We start from the raw sequence: 20,747 nt of genomic DNA, 5'->3' as shown, positions 1-20,747 counted from the left end.
TTTATTAAAACTCCATAAACCACTCAGGACAACAGAACAAAAAACAGTCTTTTCTGGCACAAAGTGAAGACATAAAATAAATATTTCATATAGTAGTGCAGATTCGCCCGCTTGGGTCAGTGTCCAGCTCTATAGTCTTTAGCAAAGACAAACAACACTGGAGGTCTGCACACCTCCACACACAGACCCGCAATGAGACAACTGGTCTCCTTTTTATCCGCTGTACCACGCCCCGGTGAGCAGTCAGTCACACCCATCTCTCTGACTGCTCATAAACCCAGCCCTGACACGCCATACTAACTCTCTCAGCACTATTGGAGCTCCTACTGGAGCCTGCTTTTCCGGGCTTACATCACCAAGACTACCAACCTTGATGATACATATTTCCCCTCGAGGACCTGTCCGGCGACCATCTTACAGCCCTTATAAGTAATCAGTTGCATACAAAGATAAGGTAAGAACACAAAACCCAAGCAATTGAAACACGCCAACAATATCAGGTGTCAATATCAGTGTGAACAAAGTGAATACGGAAGTTTCTTCACTCCAACCGAGAAGAATTATCTGATGAACCACTTTTAGGATACGGATTAAAGTTAGGTGAGACAGTGGTTTATTAGGAGTCACTACTTTATTTTTCCATACCTTTATTCCTAAAAAAAATTAAAAACAATACTTCCCTGTTCGCTGCAGAAAAATTGATATTTATGTAGACCTTATTTTTAATACAATTAAAAAGGAGTGAATTACAGTAAGTGAAAGCCATTTAGAGTAATCCTTTATGCCATAATTCCATCATTGGAGATAGAAGTGCAATGTGGGTGTTTAGGCTCACCTGGTGAGGTGGATCCTCTGAGCCTCAAGTCCAGGTGGGCACACAGACCCTGGCGTTGGTACAGCAAGCAGGAAGGCACGTGGGAAGCGAAGACTCAACACACTCAGGAATCTCACGAGCAGCAGGATGGATGAAGTGGAATCCAGCATGAATGGAAGTTGAAGCACTGTATGCACAGAAGGTGGAGTAGACGAAATAGAAGTCTAGAGTCTCACCTCTAAGACATACATGTGTGTCCTAATAGGCCTTAAATAGGATTAAAGAGATGACATCACTGAGCCACACTAGACAACCTGTAAGCCGGATGTGGAGCACAACAGACAGCAGCGGACCAAGGTGAAGGATGCAGAGCACCAGGATATCTGGAATAGGTGTGTAACAGTGGGAGCTCAGATGACAAATCATTAGGTTACGGTCTGGCTACAGAGTATTAATAAACCATTGCAGGTTTCCAATGACATCCAGAGAAACTTTGACACCAGATATCTACTGTACCTGAATGGTAAAACATACATAAATCACTTGGGGTCTGGCCACTTGGAACCCCATGGATCACAAGAATGTGCCTCTAGTTCCTGGGATCAGGGTTCTGCAGAACCTCATCTTGACTGATGCAGAGATGGACAAGCTCGACCACTGCTCTATCAATTGTCTATGGGACTATCAGTAATAGCTGAACACTATACTCGGCTTTGTCCCGCATTCATATAGATAGTCAATAGAGCAGAGGTCAAGCATGTAAAGTGTAAGAGCCAAAGCTTTTTTGGAATCGCTGAGGGCCTAACCATTGTGACTAGAGATCAGCAGATCAGGTAAAATTCTAGTTTACCGGTTTGCTTTTTTTTCCTTGGAAAATTAGGTTTTTGAAGAAGTTATTCTCCGCAAATGTATTGTTCCTGATTATACTCTAGGGTGTCTCCAGTCCCCAGAGTATAATAAACGTAATATGTAAAAAATAAGTCCTTATACACACCGCTGATTCTCCCACCCCTCTGCTCCTCACCGTCACCTATCCAGTCCTCGCTGCATCTTCAGATTGCTTCCGCTCATGTTGAAATACCCGTGCCTCCCACGTTGGGTCAGGTCTTCTATCATTGATGTGGCCTAGGAGGGTTCTGAGCATGCGCACACAAGGTTACGGTGCACCCAAAGACATCATGACGCCGTGACCTTTCGCACGCATGTAGAAAACCCTTCCAAGCCCTGATCATAGTCAGAAGTCCTGGCCCAGCATTAGAGGCTCAAGGATATCAGCCCAAGCGGAGGCGATCTGAAGATGGGTGACGTCGAGAGACCAAAAAGGTGAGTATAAGGATTTTTTTTTAACATTTTGATGTCACTTTATAGATCAATAAAATTGGGGGCATAGGGACGCTATTCTGCTGATTCCACACGGACGCACATTACAAAAAATGTACATTTTAGCAAAGGTGGATTTTTGGAAAATTCAAGTAGAATTCAATTCAACTTGAATTTATTTGCTCATCACTAATTGCGACCCAATGTGATCCTGAGAATGGGGCTTTGGATCTCAGGATCAGAAAACCTATCCTGTGGATAGGGGATGACTTTTGTTTTTGAGAGTAATCCTTTAACTAAAATCAGAACAAATGCCATAGAGTATTTACAAACTTACTCAACTTTACACATAGAGTGCAATTGTGAAATGTAATGGGGGTTTGGCAGTGGCTTCTCACCTCGATAAAAGTTGATCGTTGGAAGTGAGAGAAGCCAAATGCTTTTTCAAAAAGTATTGCCTTCCCTTTAAAATAAATGACATACGGGACAAAAAGAGAAGTTATCTGACTTACATCAATACTATATTATTATGTTTATGTTCAAACTGTCTTACGCTATTCTTGCCATTAAAACAAAAAAAAAACACAAAACATTGGGATGGAAACTCCAAAGGAGGCTCCAAGCTCAATTGTGAACAGAGCCTAATCCTGGACATCCCAATGGGGTCACCAATCTTTCTTACTTTTAGTACCACATTCAGCTCTGAAAGATAATAGCAAACCATCTTACACGCCCCTTAGAAATCTTAGAAGCCCCTAAGAAGGTTGTAATTTCCTGAGTGCCCCCTTATAAAGTAATAATGCTTCTAGTGCCCCCTAATAAAGTACCTTCTACCTCCTTCCCCAAGTGCCTCTTATAAAGTAGTTTGTCCCTGACTGCCCGTTTAACAAGTAATAATTCTTATTTTATGTGAATAATTTACATTCTATGCAAAGTTATCTTGGAAGCCCCTTAAAAGGTTGTAATTTCCCAAGTGACCCCTTATAAAGTAATGATGCCTCTAGTACCTCCCTTATAAAGTAATAATGCCCCTGGTACTCCCCTTATAAAGTAATAATGCACCTAGTAACCCCCTTATAAAGTGATAATGCCCTTAGTAACCCCCTTATAAAGTAATAATGTACCTTGTGCCTCCTTACAGAAGTGATCATCCCCCGAGTGCCCCTTATAAAGTAGTATGTCCCTGACTGCCCCCTTAATAAGTAATAATTCCCTCTGAGGAACCCCCTCAATTATGCCGGCTGTGGACACTGATACAGTTGAGAGTGGAATTCTCTTGAGCAGAGGGCCGCTGGTTGGGGGACCACTGATCTAGGGTATTTTTATAGTTTGGAGCCTAAATGACCTTAGGGGTCTAATGGAGCGCTGCCAATAATTTTTAGGGCTGTCATATTTCAAGTGATTACAGGGCATTATGCTGGAGTATTTGGGGAAGTGTGGACTATAGGAAAGTGACGAATCATATATTAGAAAAAGTTGGAGTTGGGTGTAATTTTTTGGCTTAATTGTCCAAAAATAATTGAAGGGCAAATGGGTAATTTCGATCTCATAACAATTTTTGGGCAATTATTTTATTTGCGGTTGTGTTAAGCAATCGTTTGCACTCCAAATATAGTGGAACTGGCAGTGTATTCTAGGAGTTGTAAAAAAGTTTGGAGTTGGGTGTAATTTTTTGGCTTAATTGTCCAAAAATAATTGAAGGGCAAATGGGTAACTTTGATCACATAATAATTTTTGGGGAATTATTCTATTTGAGGTTGTGTTAAGCAATCGACGGCACTCCAACTATAGTGGCACTGGCAGTGTATTCTAGGAGTTGTAAAAAAAGTTTCTTCTGTGCTGGTTTTTAGTTGATTAGACTCTCTGAAATGTGAACGCACTTTTCACGTACTTTTACAAGGCCACTAAACTTGGCAACGGAGTAAAGGGTTTACAGCTCTGATGGACAGCTGCCAGCATATCCCATGGCACTCCGTATACATATTAATATTCTCCGTAACCGTGATTACTGTGAGAAGTGAACACTAATGTGCTTGACCATGAGATAGAAGGATCAAGCGGGGAGGGGAGTTCTTCACATGCCGAGCATTGGTGGTGAATTGCGAGAAATGTTGCAGGCTGGACTGTGGAGCAGCTCTCATATTACCCAAAGAAAAAAAGAGGCACTTTGAGAGAAATAAGTTACATATGAAGTAGTGTTAGGCAGCGTCGGCTCACAGGGGGTTAAGTCCTGAACTGACCTGCTGGGAAGTCAGACAACTGCTGGGAACTCTTGAATGGTTGCCAAACCTTTTGTACTTGATGTTGAAGGGGGTGGGGAAAAGGGCCCGGCCTTCCCCGATACAACATCTGTCTTATTTGCAAGTGGCAGAGTTGGGCAGGAAGGCTCCAAAGGGGTTATTTCCTTTGGCTCTTGAAGATATACAATGAATGCACAGGAAACCCTAAAAAGTTACAAACTCACTAACACTCAGGAATTCCAGCAGTTCATTATCTATGCAATTATTTAGACGACTGTGCAAAGAGCAAAAGTGAGGCCAACTTTTTACTCCACGTTTTAATTATAAAAATCGCTAACAAACATTGCACATTTTCTGGGAATATTTCCCCTGGGGCCATCAATTAACTTGTGTTTTGAAAGCTGAATGCTATAATTGTGGAATAATATAAAAAAATGGAAAAATAAAAAAAAAGGCCCTTCAGCTAAACATAAAAAAAAGGGAATAGATTTCTCGGTATAATCATTCATTTCCCGAACATATGCAGCATTTTGCACAAAAGTTCTATAGTGCAAATTAGGATTCAAATCTTCTTAAAATGTTGATAGTATCTGATAAACTTCAATGGTCCGTAACCAGAAGCAAGAAGAAATAAAAGATCAAAAGTCCAAAATATGGTTAAAAAATAGCAAATTTTATTAACAAAATACAATATACAGGTAAGGGAAATAGGAAAAGTGTAAATGTGCAGCACAACTGTGTATGGGGTGCACAGAGGAGCTGATATATATAACTATATCTATTGGTGAGTAGCTACACAGTGGTACTCTGCACATGAGTGCATGTATTTGTACATCCTCCATTATAGTAGAGTGGCATGGTGTCAGAAATAATCCAGGCATAAGAACCAAGGATCAGAACATGATAGAAATTTTTTACATGGTGGCAAAAGTTGTAAATGGCATAATACCTTAGAATAAACACCAATAAAGGAGGGCTGCAACCTTCCCTTGTTTCCACCCCCCAACGCGCGTTTCGAACCATCCTTTGTCAGGGCACATGAAATTGTCCGTAACCAGTAACACTACGATTCTCAGCATCAGTGTGTGCTAAAGCTTGAGGGCCACAAGGAGTAGAATATTAATATAGAGTATAATATCTAAGCTGGAATGTATCACCCGGATTTCTTTTACTAATTAACACAAGATACTAGTGTTTTCTTTCTTTTCTTTTTACTCTTTTTAGTAGAATTTTTTATACTCTCTGTACATGATTATGGAGGCGGTCATCTTTCTGTTACACACTTTAAAAGGACCTGTCACTAGGCTAAAAGGGTCCAGCTTTTGATCCTATTTTATTCCTGCTGCTCCTGAGTATTCAGATTTTTTAATAATCCGCCACACAGTTCCAGAGATATGGACCATTTTATTTAGTGTTGATTTTTATGATCCTTACCAAGTGGGTGAGGCACACATGGTAATAATGCAAAGCAGACACGCCTCAGAGGATCCTAAGAGCCTTGGCAAAGATCCTAAAAGTTAGCACTAAGTAAAAAGGCACATATCTTTAGAACCGTTTGGTGGATTTAAAAATACAACAACAAACAAACAAAACAACCTAGAACACTCAGGGGAGCAGCGGGAATAAAACAAGAGAAAAAAATGGTAATTTTTGACCTGGTGACAGGTTCTTTTACAGCTGCCACGTGATCTTTCACTTCTAGAAGAGGATCCTGGCTGTGTTCTAAGACCTGTGCAAAGGTATTTGTACAGTGAGGGGGTTGGAATGGTGTAAGACACATACATATGTGTGTGTATATATATACACTGTATAAATACTCATATATATAAACATTGCATATAGTGTGTGTGTATGTATGTATGTATGTGTATATATATATATATATATATATATATATATATATATATGTGTGTGTGTATATATATATATACTAGCTATTGAACCCGTTCTACGCCCGGGTGGCGAGCATTTTTATTGGTATATGGTCTCCCAGTGCTGCCCCCCTCCTGGTATTTGTGCTGCCCCCATCCTGTCCCCACCATCCTATACTGGTATGCGTGGTACCCCTCACCCCAATCCTGGTATGCGTGGTACCCCTCACCCCAATCCTGGTATGTGTGGTACCCCTCATCCCCCCAATCTCGGTATGTGTGGCACCCCTCATCCCCCCAATCCCGGTATGTGTGGTACCCCTCACCCCAATCCTGGTATGTGTGGTACCCCTCACCCCAATCCTGGTATGTGTAGCCCCCGCATCCCTTTCACGCTGTACACACATCCAAAAAAAATAAACAGTTATACTCACCTTTCTTCTCTGTGCTCCAGCGCTGCTGTGTCCTGTTCTGCCGGAGGCCGGGGGAGGAGTGAGGTGCCGGAGCACCGCGCTGTCCGGTGTCATTTTGCTGAAGACACTGCAAATGTGTCTTCAGTAAAATGGCGCCGGATAGCGCTATGCGCATGCGCCGATCCGACGCCTCACTCCTGCCCCGGTCTCCGGCCAGAAGAGAGGCGTAACGCTCCTCCCGGTCAGGTAAGTATGGCTCCGGAGATCGCAGTATGCGTTCAGTGTCTACACATACCGCGATCTCTGGCGCCATACACCTCCTCTTACCTGTAACGGCTCCAAGCGTTCTTCTGTCTGGAGCCAGACTGCGGGTCACGCATGCGCAGTCTATAAAGGCTTCAGACAGAGGGACGCTTGCAGCATTATATATATATATATATATATATATATATATATATATATATATATATATATACACACACAGTACAGACCAAAAGTTTGGACACACCTCAATTAAAGATTTTTCTGTATTTTCATGACTATGAAAATTGTACATTCACACTGAAGGCATCAAAACTATGAATTAACACATGTGGAATTATATACTTAACAAAAAAGTGTGAAACAACTGAAAATATATCTTATATTCTAGGTTCTTCAAAGTAGCCACCTTTTGCTTTGATGACTGCTTTGCACACTCTTGTAATTCTCTTGATGAGCTTCAAGAGGTAGTCACCGGAAATACAGAAAAATCTTTAAATGAGGTGTGTCCAAACTTTTGGTCTGTACTGTGTGTGTGTGTGTGTGTATATATATATATACATACACACACACACTTGTGTTACACCACTTCCAACATATTTACATATACACTAGTTGGAGCAGCAGTCCAAACTCGGACATGCGGGACATTTCATGGCCAAGTATAGTTGTCTGCATACATGGCGGCAATATACGTGGTATTAAGGTATCACGTCCTTTGGTATCCGCAATGTGCCATGCAGGATGAGGCAACCCTAATGCTGGGAAGAGATGAGTGTCTTAACCGCTCACCACGTCTGTTTCCTGAAAAGGTTTTTGTGGAGAAAATGAGGAAATTGACAATGGGCTTAGTAACAGAGTAAAGACAAATTCTTAGGCCAATGTTTATCAAGCAGTTATTAAGCAAGATGTGAGAAAACGTACTCCTGCTGTATCAGCAAGAAGTGGACAATTAGCAGGGCAAACCTCAGAAGAAGATGACTAGGTCTTCACCTTTCTCTAAAAATCTTCTTCTGGTCTATACACCAGTAATTCTTCACTTCCAGTGACTTGGAACCATTACACTTGGTAAAAGCAAATAAGGTAATGGTCTCTCATGCCTAAACTAGTTGTCACCTATCAACTGGATAGGTAGTATCTATTAGATGGGTGTGGACCTCCACTGATGGATAGAATGGGGAACTTGTGTCCTCGTTTTTTTCCTGGTTGCAAAATAGTGGCTAGGAGGAGTTGAATGAAGCCACAAGTTGTGCAGATGCCCTGTTCCTCCATTCAAATCAATGGCGCTGACGAAGATAATTGAATGCAGAGCTCGGCAATCTTCTGCGTCATAGACTTGGGACGAATCAGCAGAGCACATGTGCGACCTGCTTCTCTATTCAACGGCTTCTGACCGGGGAAGAACACGTGATACAAGTCCACTTTTCAGACAGTTGGTGTGGATTCCAGCATTGGGAGCCACACCGATCTAACACTTCTCAACTATACAGTGGAGAGGTAATAACTTATAGCAGAAAGCTCCTTTAATTTGTACAGTAACAACCATTATATGTTGGATTGGATATATTGCGAGTTTAAACCATTACTTTAAGGAAAACCTGTAAATGGTTCCAAGGTTTCAAAATTTCACCCACAATAAGAAAGTGAAAATTAAAGAGGAGTAAATAATACAGGACAAGTTGGTGACACACTACAACATCTATCTTCTTCCATTCTTCAAGAACGACCTCTTTTAGAGAATGGATGCTGGATGGAGAGTGATGACAACTTGTCTCTTCACAATTCTCCCTAGGTGTTCGATCAAGTTCTGATCAGGAGACATACTTTGGCCACTGAGACACTTTCATCTGGTTCTTCTTCAGAACTGCAACAGATGTTGTGTTTTGGATCATTGTCATGTTGGAAAAGTGAACGTCTACCAAAGGTACGGAGTGATAGCAGCATCTTTCAATATAGAGCAGTATATCTGTGAATTCATGATACCATAAATGAAATGTAGCCCCCTGACATCAGCAGCACTCATAAGGACACTGCACTACCATATTTCACTGTAGGCACCATGCATTTAGGAAAATTAATTTAGAAAAATGCATGGTGCCTACAGTGAAACATGGTGGTGGCAGTATCCTTATGTGGGGCTGCATTAGTGCTGCTGGTGTCACGTGCTACATCTCATTGATGAGATCATGATTTTGCAGATGTACTGCTCTATACTGAAAGAGAAGATGCTGCCATCACTCAGTGTGCTTGGTAGACGTGCAGTTTTCCAACATGACCACGATTCAAAACACACACCTGTTGCATTTCTGAACAGGGTATCGTTTCTCCTTGCAGAGAGTGACATGTTAAGCATGTCAAGGGAAGGAGACTTTTAAGCCACAATGCTCCTCTGGCAAATATGCAAATTGTCTCTTCAAAGAGGAAGAAAACTAGAACACTAGTGCCACCTATAGGAAGCAGCAATCCTAAAAGTCAATATCGACCCTTTAATGAGTCTTGTCATATGACTTAGGATAAAAGCCAGAACCATAGTTCTAGTCCTCTTCCTCTCTGAAGAGACAATTTGCTGCAAATTGAGATTATTGTTCTCATGGTTTGCACTGGTGAGTGGCAAAAACAAAACAAGTCTCTGTGAATGGAGCTTCTGGTTTGGCATCTTATCCCAAGTCATATGACAAAGCTCATTAAAGGGTCGATATTGACTTTTATGATTGCTATGTCCTATAGGTGGCACTAGAGCTCTAGTTCTGAAGACAATCTGAAGAAAATGGTGAAAATGATTCTGTGGCCAGAGTATGTCTCCTGATCTGACCCCAACTGAACACCTATGGGGAATTCTCAATTTTTTTTCTATTTTATTCCCAATGCTCCCCTGATTATTCCAATTAGGATTTTTATCTGCCACAGTTCCAGAGATATGGACCTTTTATTTAATGCTCATCTTTATCAATGGATCGATAAGATCAGTTCTTATATCAGAAATAATGTCCAACTGTCCTAATATTCTGCCATCCAGACCTTAGAAAAGCTTCCATAAAAGAAATTGCAGCAGTGACACCTATGGGTCACATTCAAGAAGACAAGACAGAAAGTGAACATATGAAGCTGAAACCCAAGAGGTTGAATTAAGTAAATGTTGTTGTATTAATTTTTAGAAATATTGCATTTTTAGTCCCTTCTACACAAAAATGTGTTTTAACTATAAGAAAAACTAGTCTGCCGTGCCATTTTATTAAAAATATTATCGGGGATCAACTCTGAGGCACGACCAAAACTTGCAGCATTTGGAGCAGATTTGTCCAAGGAATAAAGCTCCAACACAAAAAAAAGCTGTAAAACGACACATATTTGGCTTAGTTCACACCAGAGCTTCATAATTTGAACCGTTTCCCTCATGGATGTCAATGGCTCCATCTGAAAACTGTTTTACAGGTATCAAGACGAAGGGTGTGGAGCGGGGACCAAGGTAAAGAGTAAAGAACTATTGCTAACAATTAGTTCTTGCAAGACCACCTGAAATTACCAATTTGTAATAAATGTGTAATAAAACTCAACATGACCAATATGTACACACATCTTTCAGGTGGTGAGCTTCAAAGAACGCCTGAAGTAGCACTAAACACTCGAAACAATAAATATTTTTACGTCAACGACTTACATACAGTATGTTCAGTCTCTTGAGTATCCTTCTACAACACTATCTGACTTTCCTTGGGTCCTGGTATCCATTTGCTGTGTTCTTGAGACTGGAGAAAATGAACCAGACTATGTGACAGCACATATGACTGTGGCAAACATGAATGGGTGGCAGGGTACAGACTACATGCCACCAGCAGTTACAAGGACACCAGTTAAGTGCTAAACTAGAAAAGAATCTATGCACCTAATCCCATCATTCCACCCCACAATCGGTTGACATTTACAGCCAGGGGTATACTAAAAGCCCCTTACTACAGTGTTTGACCTCCTATGAAGTACAGTTGCAGCATTTTATTTATACTGCAAGGAGTTTGTATGTTCTCCCTGTGTTTGGTAGGTTTCCTCTGGGTTCTCCAGTTTCCTCCCACATTCAAGACATACTGATAGGGAATGTAGATTGTGAGCCCTAATGGGGACAGTGATGTCTGAAAAGTGCTGTGGAATTAATGGCGCTATGAGTAAAATAAATACTGAACAAGCGATTGAGTCCCCTAAAGGGGACTTAAGAAAAGTTCTTAAAGGAAATATGTCAGCAGGATTCTATTACCTCATCTGAGAGTAGCATGAAGTAGGGAAAGACCCCGAATCCAATGATGTATCCCTTAGATTACCAGGTGCAGCCATTCTGATAATCAGAGCTTTTTGATTTAGCAATACAGCAGAGCTGAGGAAGCTAGCCCCACCCACACCAGGCTCTGTATATACAATGTCCATAGACCGTGAGGTGCTTATCACAGGAGGGGTTGTTGCCAGACCAGGAAGCTCTGCTGCTGTGTCAGGCTTATGGCACCAAAACAAAACCAGAGACTGGTAAGAGAAGCATCCCTGGAATCTGTGTTTTAACCCCTACAGCATGCAGTCTTCAGTTTACATAGCAAAAACCTGACGACAGTTTCCCTTTAAATATGAAGTCAGTAGCGCCATATTGCCATTTTCATCAGTTTTGACAGAAAACACTCGACATACGCAGTTATGTTCAACAGCGTTTATTTTACAACTTTTTATTACAACTTCCCAGATCTTCAGAAGCTGCTTTACTGTTTAATCCTCCTCTTCATCATCTCCACCTCCGGCACCACCTTGTGCCTTCTTGGCATTCTTTCTCTTGACGCGGCCGGGACGTCCACCGCCGTATGGTGAGCGCAGGGAGAAGTCAATGTGTTTTTGGGAGTCCAAGCGCACGATGAATGATGGGATGTTGACCACTTGCTTGCGGACGCTGTAAGATAAAACATTCATTTAACCACATTATCAGCATCTATCATCGTCTAAGCAGCGCAACCCCTCATTTGCTGTGCAGTAACTGAGCCAGTGAATCAAGGATTACCTGTACTATATGGATTTACAGATGACAGAAGGCATAAAGACCCTTCACAAGGTGTATGGCCAGAGCCAAAGTGACCTTGCTGAAATTATTGCTTCATGCCCAAGTGTGGGAAGCAGTTGGACACCAACGATTGCGAGCAGATCACAAGGTGTATGGCTAGAGCCAAAGTGACCTTGCTGAGCCAAGGACTGTTTCAAGGACTGTTCCATGTGCTAGGCAAGACCAAAAATCACACTTCACATAACAGGCAGGTTACACAACACAAGTACTGGCAGACAATTAACTGCAGTCATTGCAAATCTGGGAGCATCCATCAGGAGGAATAGCTGTGAGCTTAACACATACTAAAAGCATTGCAGGTGTCACTACCAAAATAAGCCAACGTATGAGATTCAGAGCTAATCCTGCAGACATTGGGGCAGTGACGTACCGGATGTGCCTCTGACGGATCAGCACACGGGCATGATGGATGGACTTGGCCAAACCCAACTTGAACACTTGGGTCTGAAGACGCCTTTCCAAGAAATCTTCAATTTTCAAGCCCAGAATGTAATCGAGCTTCATCTTGCCCTCATCCAACACACCAATACGTACCAGACGCCTAAGCAGGGCATTACCTAAAGGGGAAAAATATTATTAATGGATGTTCAGAGCAATGAGTTGTTGACCCCCTTAAGCCAGGTTTATTAACGTTCTACAAAGACTGCAGGGTTCATGTTTTTTTTCTGTGAGTCTCCCCAGGTCTCAAACCCACAGCCTTAACATTGCAGAAACAAGCTGCAATACCAAGATCACAGGGATAGAGGCAGCAGATCACCAACTCCTAAACTCTTCCCATACATTTCCATCTCATGCCTACCTTCAAACAGACGTTTGGGATCCTTCTCGTCCAGAGTCAGCAGCTCTCTGGCAGCTTTACGGATCTTGGCAAGTGTGAATTTTACTCTCCACACCTCACGCTTGTTACGAAGACCATATTCACCTAAGGAAGAAAGTGAATTTAGTGACGGTTTCAGAATAAAAACGTAATTTTAGAATGTCACCTATTGAATACATTTGCAGGTCTCATGTCAGTATTGCACTGGACGGGGGCCCTACAAACTGCCTCTGACATACTGGGTACTCTTGATTAGCCATCCTAGTGCAAGGCGTGTGCATCAAGATATATATATTCATTTATCAGTTCAAGCCATGGTCATTTTCAGTTTTTTTCCTTCCCCTCTTCTAAGAGCCATAACTCTTATCTTTCCGTCAATAGCAGTCATATGAGGGTTTTTTTTTTGCAGGATAAGCTTTACTTTTGCATAACACGATTGTTTTTACCATATAGAGTACTGGAAAACAAGAAAAAAATACCAAAAGCAAGAAAATTGCAAAATAGTGCAATTCTAAAATTGCTTTTGGGGATTTCATTTAAGTTCACTAGAAGGTAAAACTGACCTGGCAATATGATTCTATAGGTCAGTAGGATTACACAGACCAAATGTAGAATTCATTTTGTGGTGGAAAAAAAAATCTGAAATTTTTATGAAAAAGTATGTGATAGTTATTTTTCGGTATCTGGGTGAGTGCTTATTTTTTGTGCCCTGAGCTGGTGTTTTTATATAGATCATTTTGGGGTAGATAAGATGTTTTGATCACCCGTTATTGCAATATTGCGGTGACCAAAAAAATATAATTCTCGTTTTGCAGTTTACTGATCGGATTAACTATTTATATTCTGATAGATTGGACATTTCTGAACTCAGCGATACCACGTATTTATTTTTTTTATTTTCAATGGGGCAAAAGGGGGTGATTTAAACTTGTTTATTTTTGCATGTTTTTAAAAACTTTACACATTTTACTTTATTAGTCCTCTCGGACACTTGAAACTGCGATCGTCCAATCGCCGTTATGTATAGCAGAAATCACAAACGCCGGCCACAAGCCAGCATTCACAGGAAGATCATAATGACAAGCACAGAGGGTCTTCTGCAGAACCCCAGCTTTCATAACCCATTGCCAACCCCCGATCATGTGACAGACGTTTTAGGGGTCAGGATATATGACGCGCTTGCGACTGGTGCGTGTTAAATCCCACTGTTACATTTAACTAGTTAGCTGCAGGTGGAGCTCCGATCCACCTGCGGCTGTTAAAGGACTGATTCAGCAGTCATGTAAAAGGAAAGATGTGGGCTCAGCATCGGGAGGACATGGCAAGACGTAATTATATACATCATGAAGGGGTTAATCTTGTATACAATATTGTGTGTCCATATATATCTTCCTGTCTTTGACCTCACCTCATAGATGCAATTTTGTTACAATACAGCAGAGCTCAGCTGAAAAAAATATTTGCAAGACAAATTTCATTTCTGTTAGTTACTTGTCTCACTGATAACTCCCCCTTCACATACAATAAGCTCTAGAGGCAGAGTTATCTTCCAGTCAACATCCTCCCCAGAACCTGGAAGAGGTCATTTACAAAAAGTGATAAAAGAGGATTTATAAACAAGACATCTGATATGAGGCATACAGGGATCGCCGTACTCAGCAGTCTATAACCTGAATGCCCATATTAATAGTTTAGGTAGGTCAAATGTGGTGACAGATTCCCTTTAAGCAGCTGTAGCTCTGACGAGTGAACTGCAAACACTAAACGTGCATCCACCCTGATGAGATCTTTCAGTACACGTTTGGAGCCCAAACCTTTAACTACTTACCAATAAGCTTCAACTCCTGGTCCAACCGTGACTTCTCGAACGGACGTCGTGGGGTGACATAGGTCTTCCGACACACCCAGCTCCTGGCAACGGGCATCCTGGGCTATTCACCTGTTAAAACAAGATAGTAACTGAAACATTGACTGTATACTACACAAACACATGGCTATCTGGAGTCTGGCCTTTAGATCAGATGTGAACAGAAATTGGCCAGTTATAGTGATTATTACTTTATAAAGTCCAACCTAATGTGTGTAAAAGCCATCTAACCAGTGGTGTTAATGTATAGTGGTGGGCAACTTGTCAAGTTCTGGAGCACACAAAGGGGTTAACAGTTGTGAAACCATAACTCCCAGCAAGCACTGAGCCTGCTGAGGTCACAGGAAATTACAACCACCAGCGTGCTACCAGATGGTGTATGCATGGTGCATTGCACCCTGGTTTATTAGAGGGCAGCTTACACCACCTGAGACAGGTATGGAGAACTTTTTTTAAACATGCAATTGCACTGGAGTCTAGCAGCTAAAATGAGGAGCAGAAGGGAGCAGGGCTGCAAGCAGTACGAGCTGTATTACGACCCAGACCGATAGAACACAACATACGAGCAGCAGAAAGGCCTGCTCCAAGATGGAGGTCTAATAAAAAAAGCACGCGGCCGGATACAACCAGAAAACCTAACCACCCGGACCCGTTCAGAAGGGAGAAGCGATTAAAAATCCGGGCAGATAAGTGGTAGAAGTTATGCGGTCGGGTGCTTTATCGCTTTCCCTCCTCCAACTATACGTACAGACTCACCAGGCAGCTCCGAGGAAAAGGGAGGCCGCGCACGCTGCGGTCATTTATATATTGCATTGTAAACCACGCCCCTTATACGTCATCTTCCAGCGTCAGACCATGATACGTTCTGCTACGTCTGTCGCCAGACATGGGGAAATGTCCGCCATTTTTATGGTTGGAACGAGTGCCACATAATGCTTTCTGGGCTATGAGGCTTGGTGTACGGACTGTCTGTGGTGTGTGAGGTCAGGGAGGAGAGGAGGCAGCGGAGGGAGAAGTGTTTAGTTGTTTGGGCTTTTATAGACTTTTTGATATTCAATATTGATATGGTTGGTGAATTCATAAATCAGATGAGAGGAGCTGAGAAAAGGATAGAAAACAGAGTTACATACTGCTGGTCTCAGAATGAGCTCGCTGACAGATTCTCAGTTAACTCCTTCTGCCGCTATGGAGGTGATCAGTATGCAGTGGCTGGACAACCCCTTTAATATGGCGTCATTTGCGGACAGCGTCTTCCTCTGCACCTGATGAAAAACACACAATAGCGGAAAATGGAAATTATTGATCCTATACATTTTTAATGTATCACTGGTTTTCATGACTGCGCATTTCTACATTTGGCTTTAAGGGGATGTGTACAATAGTACAGGACCGGCTTTGAATAAATTATGACACAAATTGGGAATTTATTACATTATTTTTTTAATTCTGCACATTTTTTTCTGTCCAAGGAGAGCAGCCTTGTTCCTGAAAGTGATTTTCTATAGAATTTACCAGGTACAGAAAGAGGAGTAACCTGCAATTCCCGGGAATCAGGGTATGATCTGTAATGGTGCAGAGCCCCCTCTTACCATATCATATCTCACCTGTCCCTTCTCACACGCTGCTGCTTCGTTCTCGTCGGTGGCACTGGTTGGGGATGATGGCACTGGTTGAGGATGGTGGCACTGGTTGAGGATAGTGGCACTGGTTGGGGATGATGGCACTGGTTGAGGATGGTGGCACTGGTTGAGGATAGTGGCACTGGTTGAGGATGATGGCACTGGTTGGAGATAGTGGCACTGGTTGGGGATGATGGCACTGGTTGGGGATGATGGCACTGGTTGGGGATGATGGCACTGGTTGGGGATGGTGCCACTGGTTGGGGACGATGGCACTGGTTGGGGACAGTGGCACTGGTTGGGCATGGTGGCACTGGTTGGGCATGGTGGCCCTAGTTGGGATAGTGCCACTGGTTGGGGACAATGGCACTGGTTGGGGATGGTGGCACTGGTTGGGGATGAGGGCACTGGTTGGGGGTGATGGCACTGGTTGGGGATAGTGGCCCTGGTTGGAGATGGTGGCCTTGGTTGGGAATGATGGCCCTGGTTGGGGATGATGGCCCTGGTTGGGGATGATGGCCCTGGTTGGGGATAGTGGCCCTGGTTGGGGATGGTGGCCTTGGTGGGGGATGATGGCACTGGTTGGGGATGGTGGCATTGGTTGGGGATGGTGGCATTGGTTGGGGATGGTGGCACTGGTTGGGAATGATGGCCCGGTTGGGGATGATGGCACTGGTTGGGGATAGTGGCCCTGGTTGGGAATGATGGCCCTGGTTGGGGATGATGGCACTGGGTGGGGATGGTGACACTGGTTGGGGATAGTGGCACTGGTTGGGGATAGTGGCATTGGTTGGGGGCTTGTAGATAGTGGCACTGGTTGGGAATGATGGCTCTGGTTGGGGATGATGGCACTGGTTGGGGATTGTGGCACCGGTTGGGGATAGTGGCACCGGTTGGGGATAATGTTGAGCAGCATGCATGCCCCCTGGCCAGTGTGATAAGGGTTTCAGTCTGAGTGATCATCTAGCTGACATTTTTGGGGGTATTTAAATCCTATCCCCACCTCACCAGGGAAGACCCCTAGCCCACCTGGGGTTTACCTAAACCTCATTACCTTTCAGCTACAGAAATCTGAAACAGTTAGCCAATTCCTCGGGCTGATTAGCTGGCAGGTTTGGTGGCCAATGGGCAAGGCGAATAATTTAAGTCAGTGTTTCCCAAGCCCCAGTCCTCAAGGCCCCCAACACATCAGGATTTCCTTCGTTTTGCACCGGGGATGGAATTATTATCAAGGCATCAGAAGCTGCCGCAGGTTCTCTTGCCCTGAGAAATATGAAGGAAATCCTGATCTGTTGGGGCCCTGAGGACTAAAGTTGGCGAAACATTCATTTAAGACCTTTTTTGTTCCCCCCAGTTATTGGATACCCTACCATCCTGGTGTGCTTTTACAAGAATTCACTTTTTTTTACCCATAAATGTCCTAGCAGATTGATATTTTGGACTGCCCAACCTCTCTCTCTGCTTATTCTTATTTCCTGACCTCCCGGCTTCTTACATTTTTCACTCTGGTCTTGTTTCATTTTTCCCTCCACTTGCTCCACCGGCCAGCAGCTACTGATTAGATGCAGTGAAGGCCCTAATCTATATGTAGTGTGAATCACAAAATGGAAAATCAGCAGAATATGGTTTTGTGCAAATGAGTAATTGCAGCAGATTTTTCTGCACCAAAAACCAGAGTGTGGGCAGGAAAGATGCATGTTTTTTATATGCATTTTTGCTTGTGTTTTTTCCCTCCATTCATTTGAATGGGTGAAAAACGCTGTAAGAATGGAAATGCTGCAGATTTGAAAAAAAAAACACTTTGATGGTTAAAATTTGCAAGGAAAAAATAAGCATCATGCGTATGAGACTTCAGAAATTTCATTCACTTTGATGGTACTTTTTTTTTTACTCTTGAAAAATACAGCTTGTGAACAAGCCCTTAGGGTAAGTGCATATTTAGGTTTTTGTTTTTTTGAGAAAGTCAAAAACGATGAGTTTTCTAGTGGAAAACTGGGTTACTGGGAAATTCCAGTTATTCTCTGCAAATGTAATGTCTTTTATGCTCTGGGCTCTGTCTCTAGACCCTATACTCACCCTCGCCCTTCCGGCCCCTCTCGCGGCCCTGTTCTCCATGTCTCCGACATGTCACATCTCTAGCCCGGTGTCCACTTTGGGCCAATGGCTTCCAGCCGTGAGCAGATCCTGGACCCGGAACCTGAGGCCAGAAGTTGTGGTCCGGTGTTCACTCTAGGCCAGGACTTCCGGCTGTGAGTAGACCCTGGACCCCGTGCAGTGACCTCCAGGACCTGCTCGCGGCCAGTAGTCCTGGCCTAGACTGAACACTGGGCCAGTGTGACAGAGGACCAGACAGCGGGCAGGAAGCAGCGGGGCCGGCCAGAGACATAAGTGGCAATCAAAACGACCTTTTCGGCCATCCTTGCCACTCCTTGTCTGGTTCTCTGTGCCTCTGCATGCTACATCTTTGGCCCTGTGACAGCGAACAAGGAGCAATGGGGGGGCAACAGGAACAAGGAACAGCAAGGGGGCAACCGGAACAAGAAGCAGCGGGGGGCAACCGGAATAAAAGAGCAGCGGGGGCAACAGGAACAAGGAGGAGCAGAGGGGGCAACAGGAACAAAGAGGAGCAGAGGGGGCAACAGGAACAAAGAGGAGCAGAGGGGGGCAACAGGAACAAAGAGAAGCAGAGGGGGGCAACAGGAACAAAGAGGAGCAGAGGGGGGCAACAGGAACAAAGAGGAGCAGAGGGGGGCAACAGGAACAAAGAGGAGCAGAGGGGGGCAACAGGAACAAAGAGGAGCAGAGGGGGCAACAGGAACAAAGAGGAGCAGAGGGGGCAACAGGAACAAGGAGGAGCAGAGGGGGCAACTGGAACAAGGAGCAGCAAGGGGGAAACTGGAACAAGGAGCAGCAAGGGGGCAACTGGAACAAGAAGCAGCAGCGCAACCGGAATAAAGGAGCAGCGGGGGGCGACCGGAACAAGGAGTAGGGGGGACAACAGGAACAAGGGGCAGCCAGATCAAGGAGCAGCGGGGCGACCGGAACCAGGAGCAGCCAGAACAATGAGCAGTGGGAGCAACCGGAACAAGGAACAGTGGGGACAACCGGAACCAGGAGCAGAGGGGGCAACAGGAACAAGGAGCAGAGGGGGCAACAGGAACAAGGAGCAGAGGGGGCAACAGGAACAAGGAGCAGAGGGGGCAACAGGAACCAGGAGCAGAGGGGGCAACAGGAACCAGGAGCAGAGGGCGCAACAGGAACCAGGAGCAGAGGGGGCAACAGGAACCAGGAGCAGAGGGGGCAACAGGAACCAGGAGCAGCGGGGGCAACCAGAACTAGGAGCAGCGGGGGCAACCAGAACTAGGAGCAGCGGGGACAACCGGAACCAGGAGCAGCGGGGACTACCGGAACCAGGAGCAGCGGGGACTACCGGAACCAGGAGCAGCGGGGACTACCGGAACCAGGAGCAGCGGGGACTACCGGAACCAGGAGCAGCGGGGACTACAGGAACCAGGAGCAGCGGAGGCAGCCAGAACAAGGAGCAGAGGGGGCGACAGGAACAAGGAGCAGCGGGGGGCAGCCGGAACCAGGAGCAGCGGGGGGCAGCCAGAACAAGGAGCAGAGGGGGGCAGCCAGAACAAGGAGCAGAGGGGGCGACAGGAACAAGGAGCAGTGGGGGCAGCCGGAACCAGGAGCAGCGGGGGGCAGCCGGAACGGGGGCAGCCGGAACCAGGAGCAGCGGGGGCAACCGGAACAAGGAGCAGCGGGGGCAACCGGAACAAGGAGCAGCGGGGCGACCGGAACCAGGAGCAGCCAGAACAATGAGCAGTGGGGGGCAACCGGAACAAGGAGCAGCGGGGGCAACTAGAACAAGGAGCAGAGGGGGCAACTAGAACAAGGAGCAGAGGGGGCAACAGGAACCAGGAGCAGAGGGGGCAACAGGAACCAGGAGCAGAGGGGGAAACAGGAACCAGGAGCAGAGGGGGAAACAGGAACAAGGAGCAGAGGGGGAAACAGGAACAAGGAGCAGAGGGGGAAACAGGAACAAGGAGCAGAGGGGGCAGCCGGAACAAGGAGCAGAGGGGGCAACAGGAACAAGTAGCAGAGGGGACAACAGGAACAAGGAGCAGTGGGGGCAACAGGAACAAGGAGCAGCGGGGGCAACAGGAACAAGGAGCAGCGGGGGCAACCGGAAGCGAATTAGAAAAAAAATCTGTATTCCCCTTAATGAGTTTTTTTAAAAATTTGAGCATTATTCAATCCCACTGGAATAAATTCGCCCATCTTTAGTATCCACATGACCACTCCACCAAATCAATGGCGGACGTGATAAAACTTTATTGTCCCAGCAGCTGTGCGAGCAGCAGAGCCCGAGCCGCGTGTACTTCGCACTTTAGTGAACTGGACTGCGGTCCTGAAAAGGTTAATCCCGCACGCTT

The 20,747-nt window shown here is 44.6% G+C and overlaps 2 protein-coding genes across 3 annotated transcripts; both read right to left on the bottom strand.

The window, feature by feature from the left end:
• Window positions 1-11,588: 11,588 nt before the first annotated feature.
• RPS9 (ribosomal protein S9) lies at window positions 11,589-15,521 on the bottom strand. Of its 2 annotated transcripts, none has more exons than XM_073656394.1 (5): window positions 15,446-15,521; window positions 14,651-14,761; window positions 12,805-12,927; window positions 12,376-12,562; window positions 11,589-11,837 (listed from the first exon to the last, which is right to left on the bottom strand). In XM_073656394.1, the coding sequence occupies exons 2-5, from the start codon at window positions 14,745-14,747 to the stop codon at window positions 11,660-11,662; spliced, it is 585 nt and encodes a 194-aa protein (XP_073512495.1). In that variant the 5' UTR covers window positions 14,748-14,761; window positions 15,446-15,521; the 3' UTR covers window positions 11,589-11,659. The 2 variants fall into 2 exon arrangements, with proteins under 2 accessions (XP_073512495.1, XP_073512496.1); XM_073656395.1 differs by having other exon boundaries at window positions 15,438-15,484.
• Window positions 15,522-15,817: 296 nt separating this feature from the next.
• LOC141171735 (uncharacterized) lies at window positions 15,818-20,592 on the bottom strand. The gene is made up of 3 exons (XM_073655379.1): window positions 20,575-20,592; window positions 18,385-19,668; window positions 15,818-15,951 (listed from the first exon to the last, which is right to left on the bottom strand). The coding sequence occupies exons 1-2, from the start codon at window positions 20,590-20,592 to the stop codon at window positions 18,538-18,540; spliced, it is 1,149 nt and encodes a 382-aa protein (XP_073511480.1). The 3' UTR covers window positions 15,818-15,951; window positions 18,385-18,537.
• Window positions 20,593-20,747: the final 155 nt, after the last annotated feature.

Source organism: Phyllobates terribilis, unplaced genomic scaffold (assembly GCF_046119375.1).
Source record: "Phyllobates terribilis strain yellow unplaced genomic scaffold, ASM4611937v1 Scaffold_12__6_contigs__length_324123572, whole genome shotgun sequence".
NCBI lineage: Eukaryota > Metazoa > Chordata > Amphibia > Anura > Dendrobatidae > Phyllobates > Phyllobates terribilis.
This window is presented reverse-complemented; position numbering and strand designations above follow the sequence as displayed.

Coding starts and splice junctions, on each gene's coding strand:
- RPS9 (XM_073656394.1), bottom strand. CDS start 14,747: ATGCCCGTTGCCAGGAGCTGGGTGTGTCGGAAGACCTATGTCACCCCA. Junction 12,928..14,650: donor CCAGGAGTTGAAGCTTATTG/GTAAGTAGTTAA, acceptor TTTCTTCCTTAG/GTGAATATGGTCTTCGTAAC. Junction 11,838..12,375: donor ATCCGTCAGAGGCACATCCG/GTACGTCACTGC, acceptor TTTATCTTACAG/CGTCCGCAAGCAAGTGGTCA.